This window comes from Salarias fasciatus, chromosome 18 (assembly GCF_902148845.1).
Source record: "Salarias fasciatus chromosome 18, fSalaFa1.1, whole genome shotgun sequence".
Lineage (NCBI taxonomy): Eukaryota > Metazoa > Chordata > Actinopteri > Blenniiformes > Blenniidae > Salarias > Salarias fasciatus.
This window is the reverse complement of record NC_043762.1, coordinates 26,924,508-26,952,402: the sequence shown is the minus strand read 5'-3', so window position 1 is coordinate 26,952,402 and position 27,895 is coordinate 26,924,508. Positions and strand designations below refer to the sequence as shown.

The window sequence follows — 27,895 nt, the reverse complement described above, 5'->3', positions numbered from 1 at the left end:
AACAGAAAATGACGACGAAACATTTAAAAGCCTGATCAAATTCTTCTTCAGACAGGTTCATGTGGGTTTTGTCTACAATATACTATACTGAGAAATTATACTACAGTGAATGGGTTAAATAAAAATATATTAATAAAAACGTGACTAAAATACAATTGTCATTGACTAAAACTAGATGAAAACAGTCCTGGGTCATTCTGACTAAAATAAGAATAAAATGCTCTGATTGTTCAGATTTTCTAAAACTTGAGGAGACTTAAAAAAGAGTCTGAACATGACTAAAACTAACAAAAACTAAAATGACAGTTTGATACAAAGGGTGGAAAAAAACTCAAATTAAAACAGGCCAAAAACAACAATATTTACTCATCCCAGCAACAAGTTTGAAAAAAGATTTGGCATTCTCATTAAAGCTCTGTAAAACTGTGCAATGTCACAAAGAGGTCAAATAAAACAGAAAGAAAAGATGTAATTCAATATATTCAACTGAAACTGGAATGAAAAAGATGAAATGATGAACAAAGGTTAACATGTCTGTAAATTAGAAAAAATAAAAGCGTTTGTAACAGATGTGAGCTGTAAAATGTCTTTTGACAGATTTTTTTTTTTATCAAACTGGAAACAGGATGGGCTATTTTTAAGACTAAAATGAAATGTTTAGAAATATAAACTAGTAATTAACAATAAACGAACAAATGAATGTAGATTTGACTTATGCTGTAACTAAGTTGATCTTTCTGTTATTTTGGATCATTGCTGTATATTCCAAAAAGAAACAAAAAAAAATACAAATAAAAATACTTGTTTAACATTTAAAAAATGAGTCCAATAATAAAAAAAAAAACAGGTTTTTAAAGCTTGCAGTTCATCTTTGTACCACTTGGTGGTGCAATGAACTCCAGAGAGCTTCAGGGATTTGTGAGGGTCAGTGAGATGCTCTTATTTTTTTCTTTTTTCCATCTCTGAGGGGAAATTCTATTAACTACTCAACTAAAAGACATTTCAGAACTGATTTTCTTGTAATAGAGACAAATTAAAATCGTAAATTAGCCTTTAGTGGATCAGTTATGAGACTTTCACACTAGATATAAAGACTGATTGAAAGCAGTGACTTACCACTGGAAGAGTTTCTTCTTATATCTGGATCCTTACAAGGGCGGTGCAGCGGTAAGTGTGCACACCTCACAGTGAGAATATCCCTGGTTCAAGTCCTGTTGGGGTTCCTTGTGTGTGGAGACTGCATGTTCTCCCTCTGTGTGTGTTTGAGGTCAGTGGATGAGTGTGTGTCTCACTGTTCGGCTTTGTTGTCCTTACAGTAATAAACTGGATGAAGATGAATGGATTGCATGTTGTCCCTGGGTTGTGAAAGTTTGTGTCTCCATCAGACCAACAATTTAATTCCAACAACATGGTGACTAAGAAGGAAAATGAAAAAGATCCAGAATTTCTGATTGAACAAGCAAAGCGATTTATTTACAATCATACACAGGTCCTCAGTGTCGCCGTGAGTCTCTCCTCAGTGTGCATCTAACAGCAAAAACATCTTTGGGCTTGCTAACAGAAAGAAGCTCAGCGTTTCCTTCACCTTCAATACATTAATGCTCGTTTTGTGATCATCAGCTCGAACACCGTCGGTTTGATCGAGTCCCCTCCAAACACTTCAGGGCAGCATGTGCGATCATTTTAATGTGGAAGGAAAACAAAAGTAACGTTGGGATACATGTCATTTTTCTCAACATGAAGAAGTTAAAATTCAAGTTCGCTGCAGGTGTTTGATCCAGGGCTGATCCCTGCTGGGATCTGGTTGAGATCTGGACCCTCCGGGATCAGGTCTCGACCTGAGGACTGCAGCTACAGGCTCAGCTTTTAAAAAACTGAACTGTAACATTTCTCTTTAAGACGTCGGTGAAATGAACTGATGTGAGGAAACTGTGGTGAGGATGTGTGTTTGATGTTTTCAAATCAGTAAGATTTGTCTTGTAATTCCACTTTGTACCACAAGATGGAGTCTAAACTACCTTCCCTGTTCTTCATTTTTACCCCAATTTAACTTTTGAATTTTATTATAGTAATTTACAGATTGCTTTGTCTCCAAAATGCAAAAAAAAAACAACAACAAAAAAACAAAAACAAAGCTGCTACCATGTTAAAGCTAAATCCTTATTAGACACTAACAAGCTGAATCCTTCTCGTATTTCCACCATCAAACACAAGGTGGTGCTGTGAGTGGCTTTGGTGATGGAAAAACCATTTTTCTTGTTTCATATTTCAATTGTTATTAAAAACTTTTTAGTTATCGTTTCATTAAAAATATATTGGCTGCATTCTTGTCGCAGTCAGAATAAAAAAAAACCAAAATCAAATCGACTAAAGATAACACTAAACGGTTTGGTGTTTGAAACTTTCTATAAGGTAAAGCACATCACTGAAATCTAACCCTTTAAATTCTAGTTTGAATAAACTCAATTATTGAGACTGACGTGAGACAGAAACTAATACTTCAGGCAGTATTTTAGATTACTTTTGACATATCCGAGAATGATTTAAAAGTAACCCCCTAACTCCAACAGTTAGCACATGAAAGACATTTTTTTTCCCATGAAATTTAATCGAACTAAAGGTTGTTTGTGCAAAAAAAAAAAAAACAGGTGCTGAAATGATGTTCTGTAATGTTGGACAGTTCGACTCTCGCTACACCACCTTGTGGCATAAACTGGTATTACAAGACAGAAAGTCTCATGTCCCCGAAGTCCCCAAATCACACTAAGCTGAGCATAAAAACCTCTTTAACTTAACTCCTGACCATAGTTTTGTGTTTGTTAGGTTGTCGATGACAAGCTAAGTCGTTAAATGTACCGGCTGCCGCCCCCGTCAGCACTCGAGCGACCGTCCCCACCCCAATGAAGCACGGTAAACGTGCCAGAAATTTACTCTAACATAGAGCACAGGAAATTCAACACTGATAAAAGTGGGTTTCCAGAAGTTTGTAGCAAGCGACTCGAGCCGGTAGAAAAACGAATGGAATATTTCAGTGGAAATACAAAGAAGTCACGTCATCTTCTGCAAGTACCTGTGTACAAACCATCCTCATGCAGGTAAAGACCGCGGCTAGAAAAGTGAACAAACCACGAGAGAGAGAGAGAAATAAAGCTAGAAAAAGTCCATTCAAATGTGTGTGGAGCTTATGAACGCAGCTTATCGCTTCCAGGGTTCGATCCCAAGCTTGTGAAATGTAGAAAAAAAAAAAAAGTTCCCTTGAAAAGTGCACTTTTTAAAGACGATGAGTCACACCAAGGAATAACAGTCCAGCCAAAACCCTGCCGCCAGAGGCCTGTTGAAATCGTACGCTGGCAACCAATCATATCCAAGTTTACAAGGAAGAGATTAATGAAAAAGACGAAATTAAAAAAAAGAACAGTACAATCACTGGTTGTTCAAATGTTCGGCATCTGATTCAAATGGAGGAAAAAAACTCTCTTAATCAACAAGAGAGGATTAAAAAACACAGAGATGAAGCCGGGGAGATGTGAGACACGCAAACTGGAGAACCGACCCACAGTTCTGAACATGTGAGGATGAGAGTGGAGGAAGTCCGTCTGTCCGGCGGCGAGCGCCAGGCGATCAGGAGGGAAGCCGGCGGCCGCCCTCCCGACGGGTCGCCGGCGCTAGGAGGCCTGCAGCAGGCGTCTGTAGTGGGGCATGATCTCGTGCTCGGGCAGGTGCAGGTTGAACTCCAGCGCCACCAGGACGGGGAACTCGAAGGCGATCAGCTCTCTGCGGTTCACCCGGAAACGCTCCTCCAGTTTCTGACGGGGGAAAAAAAGAGTTAGTTTAAGGTAACAGATGATCGTCTAAACCTCCCTGACAGACGGACTCCAAGACAAGTCTGCTCACGTCCTGCAGCCAGGGACCACACCCGGAGACGACGCTCACTCACTCAGCTCTCAGCCAGCCAGGGAAAAAAAAACCCATCATGTAAATTCAAGAAAAATTCACCTTTCAAACCCGGCAGCTGAGAAACATCCGGGATGTTTGACCTTGTGAGTAACTGAGCTGTGATGAAACCAACAACAGCAGGCTGTGTTTTCAGGTAAACAGTCAGCCTGCCTCCTCAGATCAGCTTCATCATTTACCTCTAAACTATCAGCTGATTTAATCCCATCCTGGCTCCAACGCTTCAGGGAGAAATCTAATCATTACGACTGCTGTCTTTTAAAGGTTGTATTTGTACTATACGCGTGGCTCAATTAAGGGCCCATTTACAAGTTTTTAAGTGAAAATGCAAAACCTTTGCTGTCTTTTTGGTGTCTATTTACAGAAAAATGATGCTCTGAGTGACTGAAATTGCAACTTTTTGTAAACTGCTCCCAAGGTGGAATTTTTTGACAACACACCCACTCTGCTGCCATGTAAATGGATCAAAAAGCAACTTTATAAAAATGCTGCTCCTGCACAGTTTCTTCAACAAAAATGTGAAAACGAAGTGTTTTCACTTGACATACTGTTGCTTAAATTGGGCTTCATTCTGCTGGTAATCAGAGCTTTATTATCACACTCTCTCTCCTGCTCTGCTTCATTCCTGATGAGCTAAACTGGTCATGTGACCAGAAAGCGTAGAGGTTTGGAAGATAATGTCATTTTGTAGTTTTATATAAGTGAATCTACAATGACATCTGCCTAAAAACGGAATGAATGCACCACCTAGTGTCCAGCAATGGTGGTGCAGGAGCAAACACACCAGAGCTATAAAGGTTTGCAAGAATTCTTCACGTATCAGAAATGATGATTCTGCAAAAAAGAAAAAAAAAAAATTGCAAACTGAACACAAATATGTGTGCAATATTAGAAGTACATCCTCATGTTTTGAATTACTCTTCATTCTTTTGGTTTAAAGTGTTGAAGAAGGTGCTTGTGAAATAAAGTCTGAGTAGAGGAGTGAGCGGACAGTTTTCATTTCAGTGAATTTAAGCTGCTGTAACGGGACACTTCATGAAACTTTCAGGGCGGCGGAGCTCTGATTTCTGTCGGCGTGGGTCAAGTGGACGTACGTCTATCAGCAGCTTGACCTCGTGCTTCTTCAGGTCTCCTCCGATCTTGGCCGCCAGCAGGACGCAGGCTCCGGCGCACAGCTTTCGATTCTGCTTGTTCAGTTTGCCCTGAAGAACCAGTTTCTCGAAGTAGACGAAGGCCATGGCCACGGTCGGCTCCTCGTAGCCGCACTCCTGGGCCAGCTTCCTGATCTCCCGCTTCAGGCTGACAGAGACACAGAGCGAGGGAGGCTTAGCCGGAACCAGCAGAACGGGTCGGGCCGAGGCCAAAACGCCACGCCGGCGTGGCGAACCGACCGGTTCTTTACCTCCGGATCTTGCTGAGAGTGAGCCGGATGTGGGGGAATTTCTCCTTGAAGGTCTCGTTCATGTCTTTCTTCAGGTCGGAAGGTTTGACGTATTCGATGACCGTGGTCTGGGAAGACAAACCAGAGGTGCGTTGTAAGCGAGCCGCCTTTCAGCGACACAAGAATAACAGTTATCACTTGATAAGAAAGACTAGTTTTGTGAGGTATTAAGTAGGATTTCCCAGTGACACCCTGAGGGCCGCTCAAGCGGGGCTGAGGGGCCACACGTGGCCCCCGGGCCTCATGATGGCCTCCCCATCCTCACGCCACAGTGTTGGATTCCAGCGTCGCACCACGAGGCGGCCGTGACCTGCAGCGCTGCTCATGCGTGCAGAAAAAACCCGATCGGGCTCAAAGATGCTGGACTGGTTTAGGTTTACAAAGCAACGACTCAAAGAAGGTCAAACAGGAAACGCTGATATCATCTGCAAATACTTTAAACTTGAGCTGCACTAAAAACATGAGGCATGCAGTAATAGTGTCGAGTGACACAACAACACATCACATATAACAGACAGATCATTTTCTCTCAGGCGGTCAAACACATGAAGGTTTTAATTCATAGAATGAGTTCTTTAGATTTATTTGATATTTATGATAAAATAGACAGGTAAATAATGTAGCGCTCAAACAGATAAAACAAATTCCTCTTTCTCGGTTGACCTGCAAAATTCTGAAGCACTTGTCCACCGTCTAGTGTAGTTTCAGGTATTTAAGTCAAAAAAACATTACAACAGTCACGTTTCTCAGCACTGCACTGGTTCAGAAAAAGGTCTCAATCTAACTTTAATGATTTTCTCTTCTGGATTCATATTTAGAATATGAATTTTCTAACCACAAGTTAAATTTTTAACAGCTGCAGGGTTTCATCTGACTGCAAAATATGCATGAACACGTTGTGCATGGAAACATTTACTGCAGTCTTTTGCAATATGTATGTTCAGCTTGTTAAAATGATGCGCAGCCTGATGGTCAAACTTAATTTTGAGAGAAGTGCGCTCGACTTCCATTATCACCACATTCTGAATGTGAACATTGATTTAAAAAAAAGCTGAAATGGGACGACTAACACATTAAATGTGGTTAAATTCCACCTGTTTCTTCAAGTTTTTATGTTTGCTTCGTTCAGTTCACTGAAATAAACTGTTGATGAGCTAATATGAGATAAAAACGCTCAGGGCTTTTTTGCATCAATTCCAAATGGAACAGAAAAAGGCCCTTTTTCTGGAGTTCCCTGTCAGTGCAAGCTGTTAGTAAGAACACAACATGCAGTGCTGCTAAAAATACAAGGACGAGCCTGGATGTGCACCGCCTGCACCACACGGGGTGTGAATAATGCATCCGCCCCTGCTCCGACTGCTCCCAAACACACAAGGAACCCAATCAAATACCTCCGTTTAGCATGCTTATCTCATTACAAATCATAAAGCAGGCAAATAATGCATGGGAACGGCTGACATTATCATAAAGATGTCTGTGAATCACTGAAATTAGGAAGAATTTTGTTCACTTTAAACCAAATCACATTAGTTTTAGCATCAAAACAAATATGTTTGATAAAATAACTGCAGATAAACTGATTGTTCTGCTACATACACTAGAATATATGTAAACGGTGCGTTAGTGACATTTCTAAGGTATCATTAAATCATTTTTTTAGCAATGTCTGTCATTTTTATTCACTTAAAACTTAACAATTTACAGCAGTTTTTCCTGTTTTGGATTGTTTTTCACAATTTCAGCTGGTTTTGTTAGTTTGTCTCCACATGACAAACCGGCCTTGTTGGCCATAAAAACAAATCAACACTGAATGAAGCTTTCTGTCTCTCTGAGCAGTCTGAGGTTAACTTGGTTGAAAACTCAACACACTGACGATAAATGCTATCAGGATGTGACACATTTCAGATGATCGCCTCTTTTACTGACGTGTCACATTTATCACCTCAACCTACAAGAATTCCCGATAAAAGATGGTCTAATGTGTCGTACATACTCCCCCACATTTACACATTAGTGCTTGACAAAAATATCCCTAACGTAAATAAACACAGGAAAAATTGTTTGTGACTTTATTCTGACCTGCAGCTGTCACTTTCAGTACTGCTTAGCAATTCTTGTTTTTTGTCTGATATTTAAATTATTGGTCATAAAAGTTATTCCGAGTGTAAATGTCATGTTTGTACATAATGCTTTTATTGTGTGAAAACTGTTTTTGTATGGCTTGAGTTGATATTTTACAGAGTAACAACACTACTCCCATTGTGCCGAAAGTGATCACGCTAAACCAGAAATTCCTCATCAATGTTTCTGATGGCTATTTTTGAAATCAAAAGTTATGGCAATATCTCTAAGCACTGAGAACTTTTAAACTTTTGTGTTTTGAACCATTTTGCATTATAATTTGGCAGAATGCTAGTGCAAACACTAATTTTACTGAAACTACATTAGCTTTGTGGCTGGTCTAACACGTCTATACTCCATTAAAATGTGAATTTAATACGGATAGATTGTGCCCAGTAAACAACCTGGTGTTGTGGAGGATTTTTTTTTTTTAATGGGGGATGTTTGTTTTCAGCCAACTAGGCCCAAGACAGTAAAACTACAAGTTCATTCGCTGGTCGAACTGGAAAGTTCAGCTTCAGGGTCACGCCTCCAGCAAAACATGCGTCCAGCTTTGGAAATGCTGAGAATTTTGTTGGTTCAATTCCTGTAGTAAACACAAAAGCTATTGTTGTCAGACTCCAGGTTTTGTAATTTGAGGAAGAGCGGGGGGGAAAAAAAACACTCTGACCTTCACTAACATTTCAGCTATGCGAGTCTTTGTTGTGAACTCTCAGTCATGTAGCAATAACAGAGACCAGTGAAGAATGAGGTGGGAGGCTCGCTGAGCTTTTTTTCCCCCCCTTTCTTCTTCTGTTAACCACAATAAAAATATCCGCTCCCGCCTGGAAAAGTGTGAGAATGATAAGCGCTGAGGTACAAACTGTGCCAGAGGGGCTTGTTTATTAGAGAGCGTGTCACTCAATGAAAGGTGGAGGACGCTCTGCTCCGTTGACCTTGTAGATTTAAGCCGTCTGATACGGCTCGCTCGGCTCCTCAAGAAAAACATCCTACCAACTTCAGGAGGTTTTAATAAAGTAACAAAGAGCAGACGTGTTGCTGTGGGAAAATTCCAGGACTAAAAAGGTCTCCAAGGACAAAAATAACCTCAGGAATTAAGAGTGAGACACTGAAAGACGCTCAGACCAAACAGAACCATGAGCTACTTCCAGGAGCCTTTGCTCACCATGTATGAAGGGAAGATGAGGACTCGCTTGTGTTTTCCACAGGGCCACTGCGGGTCGTCCAGCAGGTTGGGGTCGTACTCTCGAAAGTCCACCAGGTCGTTCCCTGTCAGGAGCAAAACCTCATCAGTGATGAAGGAAAACGCCAGACAGGGGCTACGAAACCCGAGGATTCAGAACATGGAGGACGCCGCCGGTGGCGGACTCACCCGTGTCTAAGCTGCTCTGGTTGCTGTTGGCCCGGCCCAGGCTGAGGCTGCGGTGACTCGCGTTACGAGACTGAGAGAAGGACGAGGTGGAGTCGATGGTGTTCCTCCGGCCTCCGAGGACGTTGGTGGGATACAGGAACTGGGTGTAGGACACGGTCTGCAAACACAGGTTCAGTGACAACGCTGAACAAATTACAAGACCGCCAAACGAGCGCGTCACGGGGGGTCCTGTAATACAGCTTTGTGCCACAAGATGGTGTAAAGAGTCACTCTGAATCTATTCCGTCTATAAACAGAAGGTGATTCTCAGCAAAACTGAATTAGCTCTATCCTGACACGGCATGTAATGCCACTTTGTACCACAAGGTGGAGTCGTAGATCTCTGTAGCATTCAGTCACCTTAGCCGTGTTTACACTGTCCCTTTCATTAAATCCGATTTATTTCCTCCTGATTATTAAATGATCCTGTCCCATTCACACAAACGTCCCCACACTGATTTCCAGATTCCTATTTATCAAAGAAATCAGTCAGTGCATCAATCCCATAATGCTTTGCACTGTGACATTATCGATTTGTGACATAATTCCACATTTAACTGGATGCCCGTTACTCAAATGTGTTACATTTCTTTGGAAACTGAAATATGTTACTAGTTCAGCGTCTGACCAGGAAGAGAACATGGTGAATTATTTAACAGATGTGTGCGCAAAGTTCGTTTAGTACGAAGCGACCCGGAACACTGACCCGGACTCTGATCAGGCCATAAACATAATCAGATCAGAGTCGAATCACATTATTGATCTTACACGTAACCACGGTGACTCATAAGGTAGAAAAATAAACAGAAAAGACCAAATATTTCAAATGAAAAGCACAGAAAAGTAAAATGAAAAATGTGTCACTCTCTACTGCCACCCAATGCACAAAAGTGGTATCACTCAAAACTTGAACCTTTAAAATTGACAACCCTTTTTTTTCCAAATGTATATTATCCCATATCCAAACACTGCAAACGTGAGCCGTGTCTAGTATTAACCCGTGAGTGTGAGCCTCTCACCTTTCCGTCGGCTCCCAGCTCCACCCCCTCCAGGCCGATCACCATCTCCTTGGCGCTGACGCCTCCTGACGGGTGGCGCTGACGCCCTCCATCGATCTTTACATCCCTGACAAGCAGAGGTCTCTTTAAGCTTCATTCAAACATCAGGCTGCAGCTTCTTCTTCTTTTCCCTCCCTGCCTCAGTCTTGCTGAGGCCTGTTCTGCCTCCTCTCCCTCTGCTCGTGCCAGCCCTGCATCGATCGCTTCGGCTGGCCTCATTTCTGTAATGGCTCGTGTGTCTTTGTGTGCATCTCGCTGCAAATCAGAAGTAAAGAGCACCTTTGGGAGGGAGGAGTCGTTTTTCTGAAGCATAAAGTGTGTCAGTGGGGCAAACAGGGTGGCAGCAGGGGATGAATATCCAAATATCTAATGTCTGCTGATCAAAACATACAGCAAACCTCATCCAAAAAACTTAAACTCTGTCCCAATGATTGCTTCATTTGTGCAGCATCAACTACCAGGAGACAGTTTCATTATTTTAAATTATTATTAAATTATTTTGAATGGAGAGAAGGTGGAACTACAGAAAGCAAATACAGCTACTTTACATCTAATAACACTAAGAATATGTCAATATCAATTATGCAGAAGCCAGTTTAGTAGAAAATGTTGAAAATCTTATGTTGAAAAACCCACGTAACAGTACATAAACAAGATAAAATGTCTTGCAGTCTGAAATCTGAAAGCGTTTTTGCGTCCCAAAGAATTTCTCAGCGCTAAAATGCCCCCGCTCTGTTATCTAGTTTAAATTCTGTCATGGCTTTGTCTTTCTGGAGACACTTTTCTTGTTTTGTCAGTGAAATACAGTGATAATGGAGGTTTTAATTCTGTTGTCACACATCCAGTCGTCCCACATGGCATGTATTCATATTTTTTCATCTATTACTTCTTGATATTACTCTAATGACCCGCCAAACTTCAGAGGGAAACGAAGCGTGGTTTCTTCTAAAGAAAATACAGTAGCAGCTTTCGGTCAGACACATTTAGAGTATGTTTATTTTGGATGTTCTTCTACGAAACTGTTGGAATGCTGTGTTGTCGTGTGGCTTAATAGTCCAGAAAATACAGTAAGCAGCCAGTTTATTGTGTATGCTGGCAGAAGAGATTTCACTGGCTGTGAAATGTAAATATTAAAAGGTCACAAAGGAGAGAGATTCCCGCTGATTGAAAGTTTCACAGCTGAGGCTGAACTCTAACACCGTGTTGTTTTTTCCAGCCCTCACATGACTCCACCTGTGTTTTGACGACTCTTGCGGCCAACGTCTTGTAATGAAAACAGCGTTATCTGACTGAAGGGGGCACGTCGGGACACAGCGCTGACAGAGATCCTCAGGCAGAGGATGCCTTACCACACAATGAAATAATAAATGAAGAGGAGGAGAAACAGAAGAGACGAGAGAGAGCCTTTTCTATGGAGCGATCCAGAAATTTAAAAAAAAAAAAAAAAAAAAACAAGCGGGGAGAAATGAGGAGGAAATGACAAAGAGCTGGTATTGTTTAGTCACATGCATGATTCAGGGTCATTTACTGAAAATAAAGTTAAAAAAAAAGTCTGGACGTTAGTAGTGTTACATTCCGTGCAAAATGCTCATCATGCCTGTCCACGTTTCTACATCAGGAACAGAAGGGATGAATATGAGCATGCCTGAAAGAATCCGGACCCCTGCTGGTTATTTCACCAGCTAATACTTTCAACAGCGCAGAGCTGGAATTTAATCCCCCCCCCCCCCCCAGTCGTCTCCCACCTCCATCCAGCACACTAAACTTTTACTTTATTAATCCCTGTGAGGGAAATCTGTCCTCTGCATCTGACCCATGTAATTTTTCCAACCAGACTTCCTCTCCTCTGCCAGGAGTGTTACCTAACGCCAAGGAGGCTCAAGCCGGCGCGGAGAGAAACATGCAGAGTTCACAGAGGAAAGCTGCAGGACGTTTGTACTGCGGTGTGACGGAATCGCTGTGCCGCACCGCGCCGCTTCGGCATCGCGCCGCTTCAGCACCGTCCGCTTCACACTACAGTCTGTCTTAAAGCGCTGACAAGAGAACCAATTCGCAGTTTTTAATGAAGAACATCACCATCCTAAACAACAAATATCCATCTCTGTTAGCATTTTAGCATTTTGGGCCGTTTATGTCCTGAAAAAAACAAAACAAAAAAAAAAAACCCACTAACAAGACGATATCTGAAGCTACCAGAGGGTTAACAAATGCTAGCTAAAATGTTGCATTCACTTCATATTTGCAACTTTATTTCAACTTATATTAAGTAAAAAAAAAAAAACAGGTGAAGTTCTGTTTCCATTAATATGCTAAGCTAACACTTCCTAGCTAGCATGCTACAAGAACTAAAACCTCAAAATAAGTTGTATCGTAGCAAATTAGGCTTCAGGTAAAGTTCTGAAATATAGCGTTCAGTCAACACGTCTTCTGTTTTGGATTTCGGTTGTATTTGTGTTTTCTCATTATGTTTCATGTGCACCTTCACACACTTTGTGAGGTGGAAAATATATTTAAATGCATGCATTTCAGAAGATATTCTGAAATCTGTCATAAAATCATCATATCTCAGCTGCACTGCAGTTTGTTTTTGCAGCAGCAGAGAAAGAAGCAAGAGGAGGACAGACTGACTTCATGTAATAATAAAGCTCAGAAAACTGACTGTGAAGTGAGTTATCAGCAGTCAGACGTGGTGCTGGATCTCCGCGGGGGGCTGATTAACCCTCCACCTGCCTCCGACCGGCTGCTGCGGGAGATTCCAGCAGGCCGAGCCTGTTATGCTGTGGGTTAAGCCGCGGCGCGGAACGCTTCGTGCTCTCGGCTGTTTATTTGACCCCTTTCTCTTTCACTTCCTCCAAAACACACCCTGCATGTGACTGAGGGAGGCGAGGGTCAGAGCAGAGGTCACGGCGCGGTGACCCCGACAACAAGCCAGGGCCTCTGCACAGACACATTAAGGGTTAAAAAATGGAAACCAGCAAAGGAATATTGTGAAAACACAGGAAGTTCAAGTTTATACAAAAATGGCTTAAGAAGAGATAATCTAGCAAGTTTTTTTTAAAGTCATTATAAAAGCTGCAACTGTGGAAATTGTTTGGACGCTCCAACAGGCCACAGGACGACGTTGGCATAAATCCATGAATCTATCTGTACAAATATGATAAAGGCTGCAAATGGAGAATATTTCAATGAATTTTTTCACAAAGAGGCAATGTTCAATACAGAATAATTTTGAAATTGCATTTATTTTTTGGTAAAATGTGCAACTTTTTGAAGTTTTATAAAATTGTACTTTATGTTCAAATAAGAATTCAATAACTGAAACAAAGGAAAAGAATGTGAAGGGTCTAAAAATGTGGATTATGTCGTGTTATTGGTCTGATTGGGCAGGAATAACATGAATTTGATTTTCTGGCCCTGAAACTTATAATTCTTTCAATTTATCTCTACGATGTTGAAAAATGACTTCAGCTGCAAAAATGTGTGCTTTAATCAAATCAAATCAAATTAAATCAAATCAAAACAGTATCGCCTTAATCCTAACATTTTTCCTTCTCTAAAACCATGTGGCGCCCCCCAGAGGAGGACGCCCAAAACATCAGGAACCACTGTAACATTTAAAAACTGCAGTGTCGTTCACATAAATCAACAATACATCACCAAGTAGGGCTGCACGATTTCACTTAAACATGCAAACTGCAATAATCTTCTACAGTATTACCATAGCTATTGTGTTGAGCGATCTTGCATGAATGCACAGTGCATTTAAACTTAATTCATCCTTAAATCTGGACTACGTCGTGCAGCCCTACCACCAAGTTGTGCAAAATGTGTTTTTCACCAGAATATCACCACCAAAGTCTCATTGTTGTAGTGTCTTAAGAAGCATTTCCACTTGTGAGATGAACCCGTAACCCAAAGAAAAGCGCGTGCTAATTGCCAAATAGCAAAGCAACAGATAAAAATGTGAGAGAATTGTCAAAAAAAAAAAAAAAAAAAAAAAGAAAATGAAAAAGATGAGTGCCTAAAAGCCACCGCAGCCATCATGGAAAAAGCAACACAAGCGAAAAGCATTAGGCTACAGTCTAGTCTCTCAAGCCCTTTTTAGCCCACAGTTTATGTATTAACTTAAGCATTTCGAGACAAATGCATCCAACAAAACCAAACCTTTAAGGGAGAGCGTGCCCACAGGAAAAAAAAAAAAGAGGGATGAGAGGACAAAAAGGAAAGAGGGAACACAGGTTGGACGGAGTTACAACGTTCGGCATGCTGTAGGATACATACCCTGTTTGGCTACAATCTCGATAGGGCAGGACAGAAAATACACTATAGAAGGATCTTCTGCCACTGATAAGGACTATCCTATAAAAACAAGAACGGCAGACAAGCTAATCAATATCTCTCCGACATGATCCACGGGTTCAAGTTAGAGAGAGCTTTCAGAAGAAAAAAGGAACGAACTGAAACTGAAACAGAACATGAAGTCAGCGGTTTACCGATAAAAGTCAGGAACTTTTTGTTAGAATTTGTTTTGTTTTTCCCCATTAACCTCAGTTCACATTTAGCAAGAACATTAAATATGTGGTATCTTAAAACATTCAAAAGTAACATAAAAAAGGAGTTTTGTTACTTTCCTCACATGTGCAATGCTATTTTGTACCACCAGATGGTGCATTGAGTCACTCAAGCCTCCAGTTTTAATTCAGCCTAGCAACGCTAATAGAATTAAACCGGAGCATAACTACATCTCTTTGCAACTTCTACCTACAGAGAAAATACCAGCCTGGATGCCACAGTCACTCACTTACACACGATTTCATCAGAAAGTATTTCTACTTTAACCTAAGATCGTTGCAATAAGTCTGTAGACATCGTAAACGACGGCGGCCTTGGTAACTACGACTCGCTAAGCAAACTGGAACCAACCCAGAGCTGAACTGAGTGGGATCAGAGACGCACAATCACCATCAGAATAGAGAAATTCACGTCACATAAAGTTTACATCCAGCATCTCTGAGAATTATTAACCTGACCTCTGACCCTGACCTCTTCAGGTCCTGTTTACAGGACTCCTGAATGACGACGGTTCTCCATCATCAGATCATAGAGATGCTTTTCTGACAAACACCAGAGGCTGAGTCTAAACGAAGAACAGCTAGAAGGAGCTTGATCGTGTACATCATTATCTCCACATGCTGGCCTGTGTGGTTATATTACACAACCGCAGCACTGACCAGTAAACTACATCGTTTTCCACGTACTGTTTGTACAGGGACTGTCTTGTCTAAAACGTTTTCCAGCCCATTATTGTCATGTAAACAGGGCCTGACCGTCACGTGTCCATTTAATGTCAATTCTATGAAAGCAAGGCTCGAATTCTGCTTGGTTCAGAATCCAACTGTGGTATTGAATTCTACCAGAGGAAAGCATAAAGCTGCAATTCAGAAACAATGCTAGACGAATCTTTACGATAAAGACTCTGAATCTGAAAAAAAAAAAAGCTGTCAGAACTACTTATGTTGATGATTCTGACATTATTAGCATCAAAAGCTGAGTACGCTGTGATCCGACATCCATCAGTGAGTGATTGGAAAAAAATTCAACAGTGATCAAAAGAGGATGGCTTCAGAGGTGTGTGTGCCGTCTGAGTTGGAGTGACATGCTGTGGACGGGCCGGGCCGACGAGGCTCGTAATGTGAGGAAACATCCAAACTGCACTTCACGGACGAGGGGCAGCCGGCCACGGCCGTATCGACTAAAGCCGCCGCCGCCGCCGGGTGACTCCGTACCTTCCGTTGCGCATATCGTGTTGCCTCATGTTCTTTATGAAGTGGACCTTCTTGAAGCTCTTTGGTCGGGGTGAACCTGATAGGGTTCGGCATCTTACATGCAAAACAAACACAGAGAGTTAAACAGAGACACTGTGCCAACAGAGAAACGCTACACCCAACTCAATATTCCACTGTGTGTGTGTGTGTGTGTGTGTGTTGGGTGTAGTCCACTACCTGCGTAGAGGAGCGTTTTCCTCAATGTCCTCAAGAGTTTCGAGTGAAGAGCGTTGAGAGATGAGCCTTCGTCTGGAGGAGCAAAAAGAAAAAGAAAAAGTTAAAAAAAAAGTCAAAACCCAACAACTGAGGAAAAGATTAAATAATAATCATCTCTTTCATTCCTGCCCCCGCTAACCCTGACCACACACACACACACACACACACACACACACACACACACACACACACACACACACACACACTCACAGCTACAAAGCAATTTACTTAAAAGGCACAACACCAAATAAAAGTCAAGTGCAGAGTAATACCTCAAATGGGAAAATAAAAAGTGGGCTGTGACAATCAATCGACGGTCACGTTCCACTAAAATCAAGGTCAGACATTCAGGATGGGATACAGGAGGGTTGAGTATTCATGTAATCTGGCGGTGTGATACAAATCAAACCACCATGAAACGATTTCAACATTACAGAGCTTCAAGCGAGGTGGAATTCTTCTCCACCGCGTTTTCTCAAGCATCTGCCTTTTTCATTTCTTAAATGTGGCGTAAAATCCATCAATCAAATATAAATATGTGTTTTTAGGAAGACACTACAATTCCTTTCTAAATTTCAACCACACAGTTTTTACGTTATTTTTCAGTTTTCACCTGGTTATAAATAACTTTAAATCCATGTTTAATTCACCAGTTGAGTTTTGCCGAAAAGCAGAACATTATCTAGTGAGACAAAGTCACATCTGATTAAAAATTTAGTCGCCACGAATAAAAATATCTGCAGGAGCTTCTCTCCAGTGGTCATATTTCACATGGAACTGCGTGTCAGGGCCCCGGATCCAGCCCAGAGCGTGGCTCTACTCTGACGGCTCGGGAAACAAGGTCCAAAAGCAGCATCCAGCGCTCTCCGCCGTCGGCATTCGCTGTTATTAATTCATAAAAACCAGTTTGGGAGAGCGGAGTTATGGCCGCCATCAATCAGCAGCGCCCTTGTTGAGCCTGTGTGGCTAATGATCAGAGAATTTTCCAGGATCGGGGCCACTAAGAGGATAACAAGTCGGCCCTGAAAGCACTTTGTGTAACACATTTTGTCACAGACGGCCTCTATTTCACACTTTTAGTCACCCGATTCAGCAGACTAAATCTGGCCGGACCTCTTTTTTTATGATCAGCTGCCAGTTTTCAAACACAAACCCACATGTGACGGCTGACTAAGCCCCAGCCCGTCCAAAATTAGCTTCTAATAGCATGTTGAGTGTCATAATAGCAGCATAATCCCACTCATTAGGCAGCCATAACAAGTGGCCACATTGAAACAAGTGGAAATGAACACATTAGTGTTGGAATAACAGTAAACAGACGCGATCCGTCTGACAGATTACAGCTGCTCAGACTGTCCAGCGCCTCACGTATTAAATAAAACGCTCCGCAATGCTGAAGATGCTGCTGCTCTGAGATAAGATGAGGACACAGACCGACCCACCCTGAGGGGGGTGAAGTCAGGGGGCCGATTAATACATGCCAAAGTGGACAAAATGAAGTGAAGATAAGAGCTTTTTAAAAAAAAAAAAAAATGTTTTGAAAACAACTCGAGCAGAAGAAAGTGCTCACACTGGACGGCTTCCAGACTACTGGCTGGAATTATGATGCAACTTCAGTAAAAAGGCAAAGCAATGTAAAGCCCTGGTTTACATGAAGACGTTTTTAAGTGAACACAGAAAACTTTGACAGTATTTTTGGTTTCCGTTCACACACTAACAGGACATCTTCACCTCCGGTGAGTCTGGCGGAAACGCTGCACCAATCAGAGGCCGAAAAGAACGTCTTAACATTCCTGCTGCTCCCTGTAAACGGACATCGTTTTCAAAACAGTGTCGTGTAAATGTAAAACTTTTCAGAAATGAAAAATTAAAAACAAGTTTACACTCAAAACGTGGTGAAAATGTTGTCTCAATATAAATCTCTGATCATAAAAGTGACTTGTCGCCGCTGCCCTCGTGACCTGTGTGTGTTTAGCTGCCTGGTCGCTTGCCTTCAGCAGGGTTAAACAAGTATTTGTTTAAAAGTTGGCCTCATTAATCGACTTATCTTTTTAGGCCATTCAGATTAGTTTTTATGACTATTTGTAATTCGACTTTCACTTATGGAGTGTGTACAGAGTTAAACGTGACATCTGAAAACGAGCCGAGGACGGTCAGTCTTTTCCCACGGTCCACCTCTGCACCCTGTGTGCAGGATCAAATCTGCACAGTCCCTGTAAGATCAGTAACTCGACGCGAAGACAGTTTAACTAGAAAAAGACGCTCCTCTCCGTTCTGTGCGTCGTGTTCCGATCCACATCTCCGTTAACTTCAAACAGACGTTCACCAATTAGTGGAGGACGGCGTCTCCGCCGCGCCACGGAGCCGCGTCTGCCAGGACTTTGATCAGCAGGATGTTCTTTTAACACCCAACCATGTTTTCCAGACGGGTACAAATCCTGGAAACAATAACACACACGGAGACAGTCAGTCACTTCACACACACACCTTCCAGCCGAGGCTACCGGCGGTGCGTTTCAGTGCAGTTTGACATTATCTGGGCTCAGTCTGAAGCCTCAAAGCAGCAACAAGCAGCTCTCACTGTCCTCAAAACAAGAGCTGCTGTTGTCTCCAGTCATTCTGCTCCAGCCTGTTCTATCAGTGTGATTCAGCCTCATGCAATTAAAGAAAGAAAAAAAAAAAAAAAGATTTCAGAAAAGATAAGAGTCGAGGCGCCACGTAACGAAGCCATAAAACTCAAGAACTGTTCAGAAGAGGAGATTAAACCGTCTGACGAGTGCAATGGTGAGAAAAACTGCTCATAAAATGGGATCACTTCTATATTTAGGTCACAGATACAAAGTGCTGAACTTAATATTTGACAACATGATCACACGTTCACCTGGCTTCATTCAGCTGTGGTTCGATTACTGCAGCGGCGTGCGCTAACATGATGCCGAGCATCTGCTATTTAGAAATTGTGACTCATTTTTATTCAGAAGATTGATTCAACTTGTCCATATTGATCATCTGTTCAGTGCTTGGTGCTCATGCACGTGTTAACCAGTTGATGAACTCGAAGAATCGTGAATTCAAGACGTTTACTAGGTCAGCGTGACTCCAAAGTTTGTCCCAATTTAATTCCACTGACTTGACTGGAGGAGTTCAGGGACTAGTTACCAGCGCTCTGGACGCTGATCAGATAAATTCAATTAACTCATGAAATATCAGAATCATTTGAGTGGAACTGAGTGAAGCGCTTGGTCTGTACTGGAGACTGGAATGCATTTTATGGCCAGCTGATGTAGAAAACCTTGGAAATTCCCATGTTTTATGCACTTTTTTTTTTTTTTATTACCTCTGCAGATGAAACCAACTGGCAGCTCGCCAAGAACGTGGTCTTCAAAGTGGCCGGATGGATGATCGATTTCACGGTATGCGCCCGCTAACACAGCAAGCGGCGCAGAAAACACAAATGTGATTATTTTTACTGAAATCATGGAGGAAGAGTGGATCACCAAGACTCTGGCTGCAGTAAGATCACCAAACGAAGGATCTCGAGGATCTGGCATCCCTGTCAAGACATGGCCATTCATTTTTATATATTTTTTTTTTATTGTTTGTTTGATGTCGATGTATCCTTCAGACGTGCGGCTTCATTCAGTCCATAAGAGAAGCTGACGTTCTGAGCGGTGCTCTGAGAAAGGTCAGGACGGCCCCTCTTCTTATCCCAAAGGTCACAGCATCCATGATTCAAAGGAAGACTTTCAGATCGATCCATCAGACCACAGGACACTTTTCTACTTCACCTCAGTCCATCTGAAAAGGCTAGCATAGCATCTTATCGTAGCACTTGGGATTTTGCCGTAATCGGGCCGAAACCGTTTACGGGATCGTCTGACGAGGCCGCGGCGTTCAAGCAGCTCCGGCCTCAGAAAGCCGACTCTGGCGGCACATCAGAGGCTCTGCCACTTCCTGCATGGGAGCGGGCCCGAAGGCCAGGCAGTCTGAGGGGAGAGCGAGTCTCCGAAGCCCCCGCCAGAGGAAGCGGATGACAGAGAACACAGAGCCAGGAGCCCGGCCTCCTGCCTCTCCCCAGCCAGGGACCTCTGGACACGTTTCCACCAGCTGCCCTCCCAGAACAGACCGGGCACTGTGCACAGCGCTCGTCCGTCCTCCATCGCCACCACGGTTATCTGAGATCATCCTCAGCACAGGCAGGGTTTGAGCGTTCGGTACTCCTTCTGAGCAGAGCGAAAACGGAATTCGGTCTCAAAAGGCGCCAAGTCTCACTGCGCTCATTCATCGGCGTGTTCCTGATCACTCACTCAAACACACTGAAAAAGCAAAAAGTGATTGATGGCATCTTGCGTGTTACATAACCGTGTTCAAGAGGTCATTTCATCGTGAGAGAAAGATTACAGCATTTTTCCTGAATGGGACGTGATGGGAGGGATCGAAGCTCTCAATCGGAAACGGCGCACTCAGCCGGCTGAGCCACAGATTAGGAGCCGGCAGCTCGGTTATTCTGTGATTCTTTTTATTTTTTTATGAGTGCAGTGAGAACTGAAAGCTTATTGAGTGTGAAGCACAACTTCCTGAGTAGTCTGGCAGCGGACCAGAGGGAGAGCAGGATTTGAAGGGGGGGCTTCTAATGGTTCAGAGGATCTGACAGCAGGTTCTGACAGTGAGACGACTGTTAGTGGCAGCTGTCCGACCCTTCCAGCTCCCAGCTTTTATCCTGAAGATGGAGAAGACCAAAAAAAGAAAATCTCTGCGATGTGGAGGAGCAGAGATGAAGGTGTCGGGTTACAGGATGCTGACGTTTTTCCACACATTTACTAAATATAATCCGAGGTGTTGTGAGAGCAGGTATGTAGAGAGGAAGAGCAGAAATAAAGCCAACAGGTGTGGAAACCAGTCTGCAGCTCCTCAGCTGTCTGACACGTGATTCGGATTTATTATTCCCAGCACAGACCTTGGAATTGTAAGGTTTCAGCCACCTGCATTGAACAAATATACAAACAGCTGAGCTTTCACTGCCCGCTGTGTGCCGCGGTACGAAGGCCGAGTTCCTCGCAATCCAAACACACCTGAGAGAAAGCTGCTCCCAGCTTTCATTCACTCAACAAGAGGGAAAGGATCACGCTGTAAACGTTTTACTACAGCATGACATAACGTCACGATGAAAGACTTCAGAACTGATGGTTATGGCAGGTTTCATGGAAACAGCACCCAGTGTCGTCCCAAAGACATGCTGCTAAACGTAAGAGGCGAACCTCAACCAGGGTGGTAATACCACTTTCTACCACAAGGTGGTACAGAGAAAAATCTCTACGCAAACGCAGACTTGGAAATTATTGGAAATTAAAAGGCAGATTCTCACTCTGATGATGGTTTTTACTGAAACTGAACATGAATGAAGTCAAAATACTTTGCTCTTCTACTCTTAACCACATCGGAAAGACAACACAGATCATAATGTCAGATATTTTTCAAATACAGAGAGATTAATACATTTCCAAGATGCCTATATGTCACACTGCAGCAGCAACATGAGCAAGCCGACCATCTACTGCCACTGTATTACCACGCTGTACCACAAGGTGGTGTGGTGAGTTACTGTGTCATCTACTCTGTCATGTTCATGACCATCATAGATATACAATACACAGACCCCCACACTGACGGTGGAGAGACGTGCCTACGTGCCTCCATCTTGTGGATCTAGTGCTAAAGTCTATGTTCCAGTGCCACGTACACGTATTCGGTGCTTCATGGTTGGTGCCACTTATCTACGGAGATTAGTGGTAAGTCAGTCGTTTAAAGGGAGCTACAACTTGGACTGAACATTTATTTAGATTACTCAAATATACATGAAGAGAAATAAAGATTTAAATGAAGTTCTGATGAGGTGATCACACAATAACAAAGTTAAAAGCTCATAAAAGTTCATTTTTCATGATAGGGCTTCTTTAAGTCCAATAAACCAAGAAGCAAAACCTCCAGTGGTCGAATGAAAGCTACAGTGACTCAATCCTAACCCAGAGTATGATTATGACGAAATGATGTTTACTCATGAAAATCATACTTCACATCTTCACACTCGATTTCTACCTGAAATTTGTGGCTTAGGATAGGGTCACATGACCACATTAGACCTATAACAAGGTCTGAACCAAAATCTGGCTCTTACTTATAAATGAAGGAAAAGTGCATTTATTATCACAAACTGCACCTTCTTTATCTTGGAGTATCTTGGTAAACTGCAAGACTTGCAAAGAAATATGTGCATTCCTTCAAATACAGTTCAGTTAGTGGTTCGTGGAGTGAAGATACAAATTAAATTCTTTGGAAATGTACAGAATAAGATTGATTGTATGTATGCATTTTTTTTATTTCAAATATAAAAAGAAGATTGGGTCAGAGCACAGAAAATGACCAAAAAGACCAAAATTATTAAAATATTGATTCAGAAGAGTCCCTCTGCAGGCAGACAGTGGTCTAGACTGGACCTCCGACCAGAACCCACACATCCACCCATCCATCTTCATCTGGAGCAGAGCCCAGCTGACTATAGATGAAGGCAGGGTGCAGTCTGAGCAGGGCCGCAGTCCATAACAGGACAAACACACACACTCAGTCACACATATATACATACACACACTTGAAAGCAGCATCCTACCTGTCCTTTATATGCTGGTACACATTCCCTTCATGGGTGCAGACATGTACATGCTGTACTTATCACAGCAAAGAACACGGGTGACTATACGTTCATTGTGCAGGATGAAGCGACTCCAGAGCACCAAACACCCGGAGTGTAAACCCAAAGTGTTTATCCTCAGAGGAGTATGGGGGGGGGGGGGGGGGGTTCTGGTCAGAATGTGTGTGTCTGGAGGAAAAGGTAAAATAGTGTCCATATGCAAAGCAGCAGGTGTGGAAGAGCAATGTCTGAAACTTCTGACAACTGCAAAAGACCAGTGTTGAGTGGATACTAGAGATTTATCATATGATGCTGCATGCTGTGCATGTTGTGCATGCTGTGCATGTTGTGCATGCTTATGCATGCTGTTCAGGGGTTTGCAACCTGCAGGTCGAGAGCCCCTCTGTAGTGGCTCCTTGAAAATGTAAGAAAATTCTGTGTAAATAAACTTCTTTTCGTTTTCCTTTATAGGCGTACACCACACATTTCTATATAAAGAAAACAGCTAAAACAATAAATTGCTAAAATAGCTGAAATTGCTGTCATCATTAGGAAATGCACAGTGGCTCTAAATAGCTACAATGGACAAAAACTGCTTGAACTGGATACAAAAGCCAGAGAGTCACAGAACTACTGTAACTAATGTTTTATGAATGCAACATGACTTTTTTTTAACATGTTTTCTTTTTTCTTTGTTGGTAAAAAATGCAAAAACGGTTCTTTTGGTGATGAATGCTGCAGACTCAAGTCATGTTTATCTGACGCATGTGCGTGCGTGTGTGTGCGCGCGCAGTAATGTACAGTTCAACGACCTGAGCGTGCAGATCCTGCAGAGTTGTGACACCAGTCATATTATCACCGCGTGTCCAAACACACACATACTAACACACACACACACCGTGGTGTCTGCACGTTACCTGGACCGCTGCTGCTCGCCCTGCGCCCCGTCCAGGCAGTAGTTCTGGGAGAACTGCCGGGAGAAGGTGGCCGGGAGGATTCCCTGAGTGTAGGTCTGCAGCCGGCCTCTGGCGGAGGTTGGCACCGCGGAGAAAGGGGAGCTGAACGCGGCGGGGGCGAACGCGTCGCCGTCCGCGTCCGATCCGGCTGCTGGAGGACCGGGCGTGAGCCCCGGCCCCACGCTGCTCCGGTTGTTTGCGAGGAGAGCCTGGTTCGCGAACGCGAGCGCCTGCGCGGCCGTGCTGGCGGCCGCCGCCGCTGCAGCCGCCGCGGCCGCAGCCGCCGCGCCGCCGCCGCTGGGGATGGACGCGTTGGCGGCAGCCGCTCCGTGCGCCGCGCGCTCCGGCGAAACCAGGCTCGGTCTAGTCCTTGCCTCGCCGTCCTCCTCCGCCTGGGTGTCCGCATCGTCCTGCACGGGTCTGCCGTCCAGGGAGATGTTGCTGAGGAAGGACAGCGCCGCTTGCCTCCGCCGCGGGTCGATGCGTTTCCGCGTCTGCTCGATGCCGGAGTGCTTGATCTGGAGCGTGGCCGTGGATGCGTTGCTGCTCGTGGCAGCCGCCATGGTCCGATGTCTCCCACCCCCCTCCCCCGACCCCCGACCCCTCCGCTGCGGCGATCTCTTACCTGGTCGACATGGACCGGGTGCGGACGGCGCTCGTGTCGGAGGGTTTGTGGCGCCCGTCTTTGCACTTACACGCGTTTAACTGGGTAAAAACAGGGAGGTCACGTGTCTGCAGTATTGTGGCAGCGCAGGGAAAATGCGGACCAATGAGCTGCCAGGAATACATGTGTGTGTTTTTTTCACCTTTTCCTGACTGCCGAGGGCTCCGCGCGCCTCTGTGACAGCGCGTGCCAAAATTACGTAAAGCAGACAGGGAGTTGGCACCTCGGCTCCATATCCGCCTCCGATAAACTTTTTTTTTTTTTTAATCTCAGCATTATTGAGCTTCACGATCTCCTCTGAGAAAAGCATGGCGACGTGGAAACTAAAAGTGTTCCACAGCCCTGCTCGCTCCTCGGTGCGCACGTTTTACGCACGGCGCACAGGAGCACGCAGAGCAGGCAGAACGGGGGCTTGGCTCTGCTTGTTTTCACAAAATACACCGTTTTTTCTCAATCAGACGCGTCAGCATCTCTGGAGCAATTGCGCCATCTGTCTGTTTGACACACTCCGCGGAGGCTGGATTCCTTTTTTTTTCTCTCCCGTCAGAGGAACTTTAAATCTGCCATCTAGTGGCTTTTATCGGTTCCAGCCGCAGTGGCCTGAGGAGTAATGAGCACAGAAAGCACTTTGGATGAGGAAGCTGGAGGAAGCTGCTGATATTGAAAGAGACAGATCCAGGGATGTTTTTAAAATGAAAGATATCAACCGTAAGAGGGAATCCAACTCTGATTTAAAAGAAGGGGGAGGCTGCCAGTGATGTCTCTCCATTCATCTTTCATACTGTTTGACTCTTTCAGGCTCAGTTCCTGCAGACTGTGGCAGAAGGTAGGAACACTGGAGAGGCAGCCATCCATCACAGGGCAAACACACTCACGAGTCCTGGTCATCTGGAGACAGTAATTACACTCAACATGCACGTCTTTAGCCCGGCCTGGAGTAGAACCGGCGACTTTATTGCAGCATTATCAGGTTGTGTTAGCAGTCACTACTCTCACCTCGTAAGCTGTTCGGTTCAAAACTGAATCCAGCCTTTCTGTGTGGAGTTTGCATGTTCTCCCTGTGTGTGCATCGGTTTCCTGCCACTGTCTAAAAACAGTCATGTGAGGTTAATTGTTGACACTAAATTGCCACATGGCAGTGTGTGTGTGTGTGTGTGTGTGTGTGTGTGTGTGTGTGTGTGTGTGTGTGTGTGTGTGTGTGTGTGTCCAGTGGTGGACTTGAGACCTGTCCAGCTGTATCCTGTCTTGTAAACCAGCCCCAGCCCTGTTTGACGCCTCTGCATGACTCGAGCTTACTCGCCACTAGAGGACTCTGTTGTACTTTAAATCTCCACCGTTCTGCTTCACTTCCTTTCTAACATTGTGTCAGATTGGAGAATATTTGTCATAAGATACACCTGAGCTGCAGATTTATGAGCTCAGCTGTTCAACATTTCCTTCTCATCACCCTGTTGGTCATTCTGACATGATTGATGAAGACCGATGATGAAGAAGCCACCTTTTAGTAGATGAACAGATGCAGCGCAGATGCATTCTCCATGCTGGAAAAGTCTCACAATGTCTGCCTTCTTTAACATTTAGCTGCAGATGTGTGGCTCTGATGTCTCTGCAGAGAGACTGCAGCAACAATGAGGAGGGTCTGCAGGCTCCCCGGCCCCGGGTTAATCTGAGGGCCCATCAGCCCGCCGCAGCGCCGCGGCGCAGACTCCTGCCCTCGGCGAGAAACACTCAGCTTCCTGTGTTTGTGTGAAGTTTCCTACTCATGGAGCACTTCAGCACCTCATTGTGCGGCTCCGTGCACATGACTCGGCTATTACTTTCACAATGATTAAAGACAAACACGGCCAGCGCACATCGAACGCTTTCCCCTCCCCGGGGTAACACAATACTGTGGAGTCATAGCGCACGCAGCCGTGCACGACGCTGGGGTCGCTCTGGATGCTGCAGCCGGAGCAGGCATCCCAAAGAAAAATGGGATTAAGGTGACAGGACAGAATGTGGAAGGAAGAGAGCAAAGTTCAAATAATACAATGGGGACGTAAAAAAAATCCAGTCATGCACATATTTATTGTTCTATTACACTCATGGAACTTGGCTCCTTGTTTTCGTGGTAATCCCACTCCTGGAAAAGGTTTCACCCGTTTTTCTTATACTTATTATTTGAAGCATTGCAGAGTGAAGCAATTAAAATGCCTCCGAAGCTATTTCAGGGGCTCTAATGTCACCGCCTGCCTTAGTTGGCTCTGCAGGGACACACTCTTCATGTGCATACGTCATGTGGACACAGGGCACATCTCACACACACAGACACACACACACACACACACACACACACACACACACACCTCAGAAGAGGGCGGCCACAGTGTGAAATTCTCCTCTGACACAGTTGGAGTCTGCAGGGTCGCACTTCTGGTCACGGTCAGGCTCAACCTGCTCCAATCAAACCAGCTCACACCGAAAGCAACCAAAAGGTTCGGACTGACTCAGCTTCAGGGAAAACACTGAGCTGACTGTCGAAAGATGTCAGTAAAGAGTTCCTTTAACGTGAAGACTGTTCCCATGCCACAGTGTGCAGCTTTTATGCCTTTATGGACGTTGTTTTGAGTCTTTTCCTTTATCAGATGGTTGACTGTGCTGTCTGTTTAACTGTGTTCTAACAATCTGGGAGGAAGAAAACAAAACATGACGACCTTATCTACCAAAGTTGCACCAGATCTGAGTATCAAACACATTTTAATTCAGAAGCCATACACAGAAATGTCATCATGAGTGATCCAGACTGGTAATAACCTTTAAATCTAAACTTTAAAGTTTGCATTTTGTTGTGCCTCAGAGGACATGTGAATAAAATGTCGATATTTTCTCAAAAACGTAACAATTACTACCAAAAATCATTATAATCCCAACATAAATCCAATTTTAATGAAACCTTCTGGAGCAAAATCCACTAAACGTCCTCCAGAGCTGATGCATTGTGCATGCTTTTCCAAACTCCCCCAGGCAGCATGGCTTCGAGGCTGATGGTCGTTATCGAGCGTCCATGGCAGCATCACTGATATCTCAGCTCTGGTCTCAGTTTTGTGTTCACTGCTCTGTTATCTATATAACCTATACTATTTATGCAGTGTGCTTGAACAGCGAAATAACTTACAGTGCCTGTCATTATTAGTTGATTTAGACTGTAACATTGATTTAATCCGTTAGAAAATTAAACATTTCTGAAGATTTTTTTTTTCTGAAAAATAATATAATTTCAGTCCAAAAACTTTTTTTTTTTCTTTTCACATTTTCTTGATTCCAAAATTAAAATTATTTACTTCTGTGCTGGTTAAAGATCCACAAACAAACAGTGTTTTCCAGAGTGTTTCTTATCAGACCGATGATGGCACGCTCACGTCCTGCAGACCAGATCCTGGGGCCAGTTCAGGTCCGCGGGCCTTATGTTCGACTCCTCTGCTTTAAAGCCTCTAAAAACAACAGCACAGCTAAAACTGACTGGGCGGTGATATCTTCACAATTTCTATTATAGATATAGCTCATCCAAATCTTGGCAAGAAAACT

General features: G+C 43.6%; 1 protein-coding gene across 1 annotated transcript; it reads right to left on the bottom strand.

The window, feature by feature from the left end:
- Window positions 1–1,451: 1,451 nt before the first annotated feature.
- cables1 (Cdk5 and Abl enzyme substrate 1) lies at window positions 1,452–24,239 on the bottom strand. Its single transcript, XM_030114842.1, has 10 exons — window positions 23,629–24,239; window positions 15,988–16,059; window positions 15,772–15,864; window positions 14,267–14,344; window positions 9,947–10,052; window positions 8,889–9,045; window positions 8,682–8,785; window positions 5,357–5,463; window positions 5,049–5,253; window positions 1,452–3,806 (listed from the first exon to the last, which is right to left on the bottom strand). Exons 1-10 carry the CDS (start codon window positions 24,228–24,230, stop codon window positions 3,666–3,668), a joined length of 1,665 nt encoding a protein of 554 aa, XP_029970702.1. The 5' UTR covers window positions 24,231–24,239; the 3' UTR covers window positions 1,452–3,665.
- Window positions 24,240–27,895: the final 3,656 nt, after the last annotated feature.

Bases quoted from the DNA above. Each gene is read 5' to 3' on its own strand.
- cables1 (XM_030114842.1), bottom strand. From the start codon at position 24,230: ATGGCGGCTGCCACGAGCAGCAACGCATCCACGGCCACGCTCCAGATC. The intron at 16,060-23,628 runs GTAACGTGCAGA...TTGCTCCTCCAG, and splicing joins GGCGAGCAGCAGCGGTCCAG to ACGAAGGCTCATCTCTCAAC. The intron at 14,345-15,771 runs GTACGGAGTCAC...TTGTTTTTATAG, and splicing joins CACGATATGCGCAACGGAAG to GATAGTCCTTATCAGTGGCA.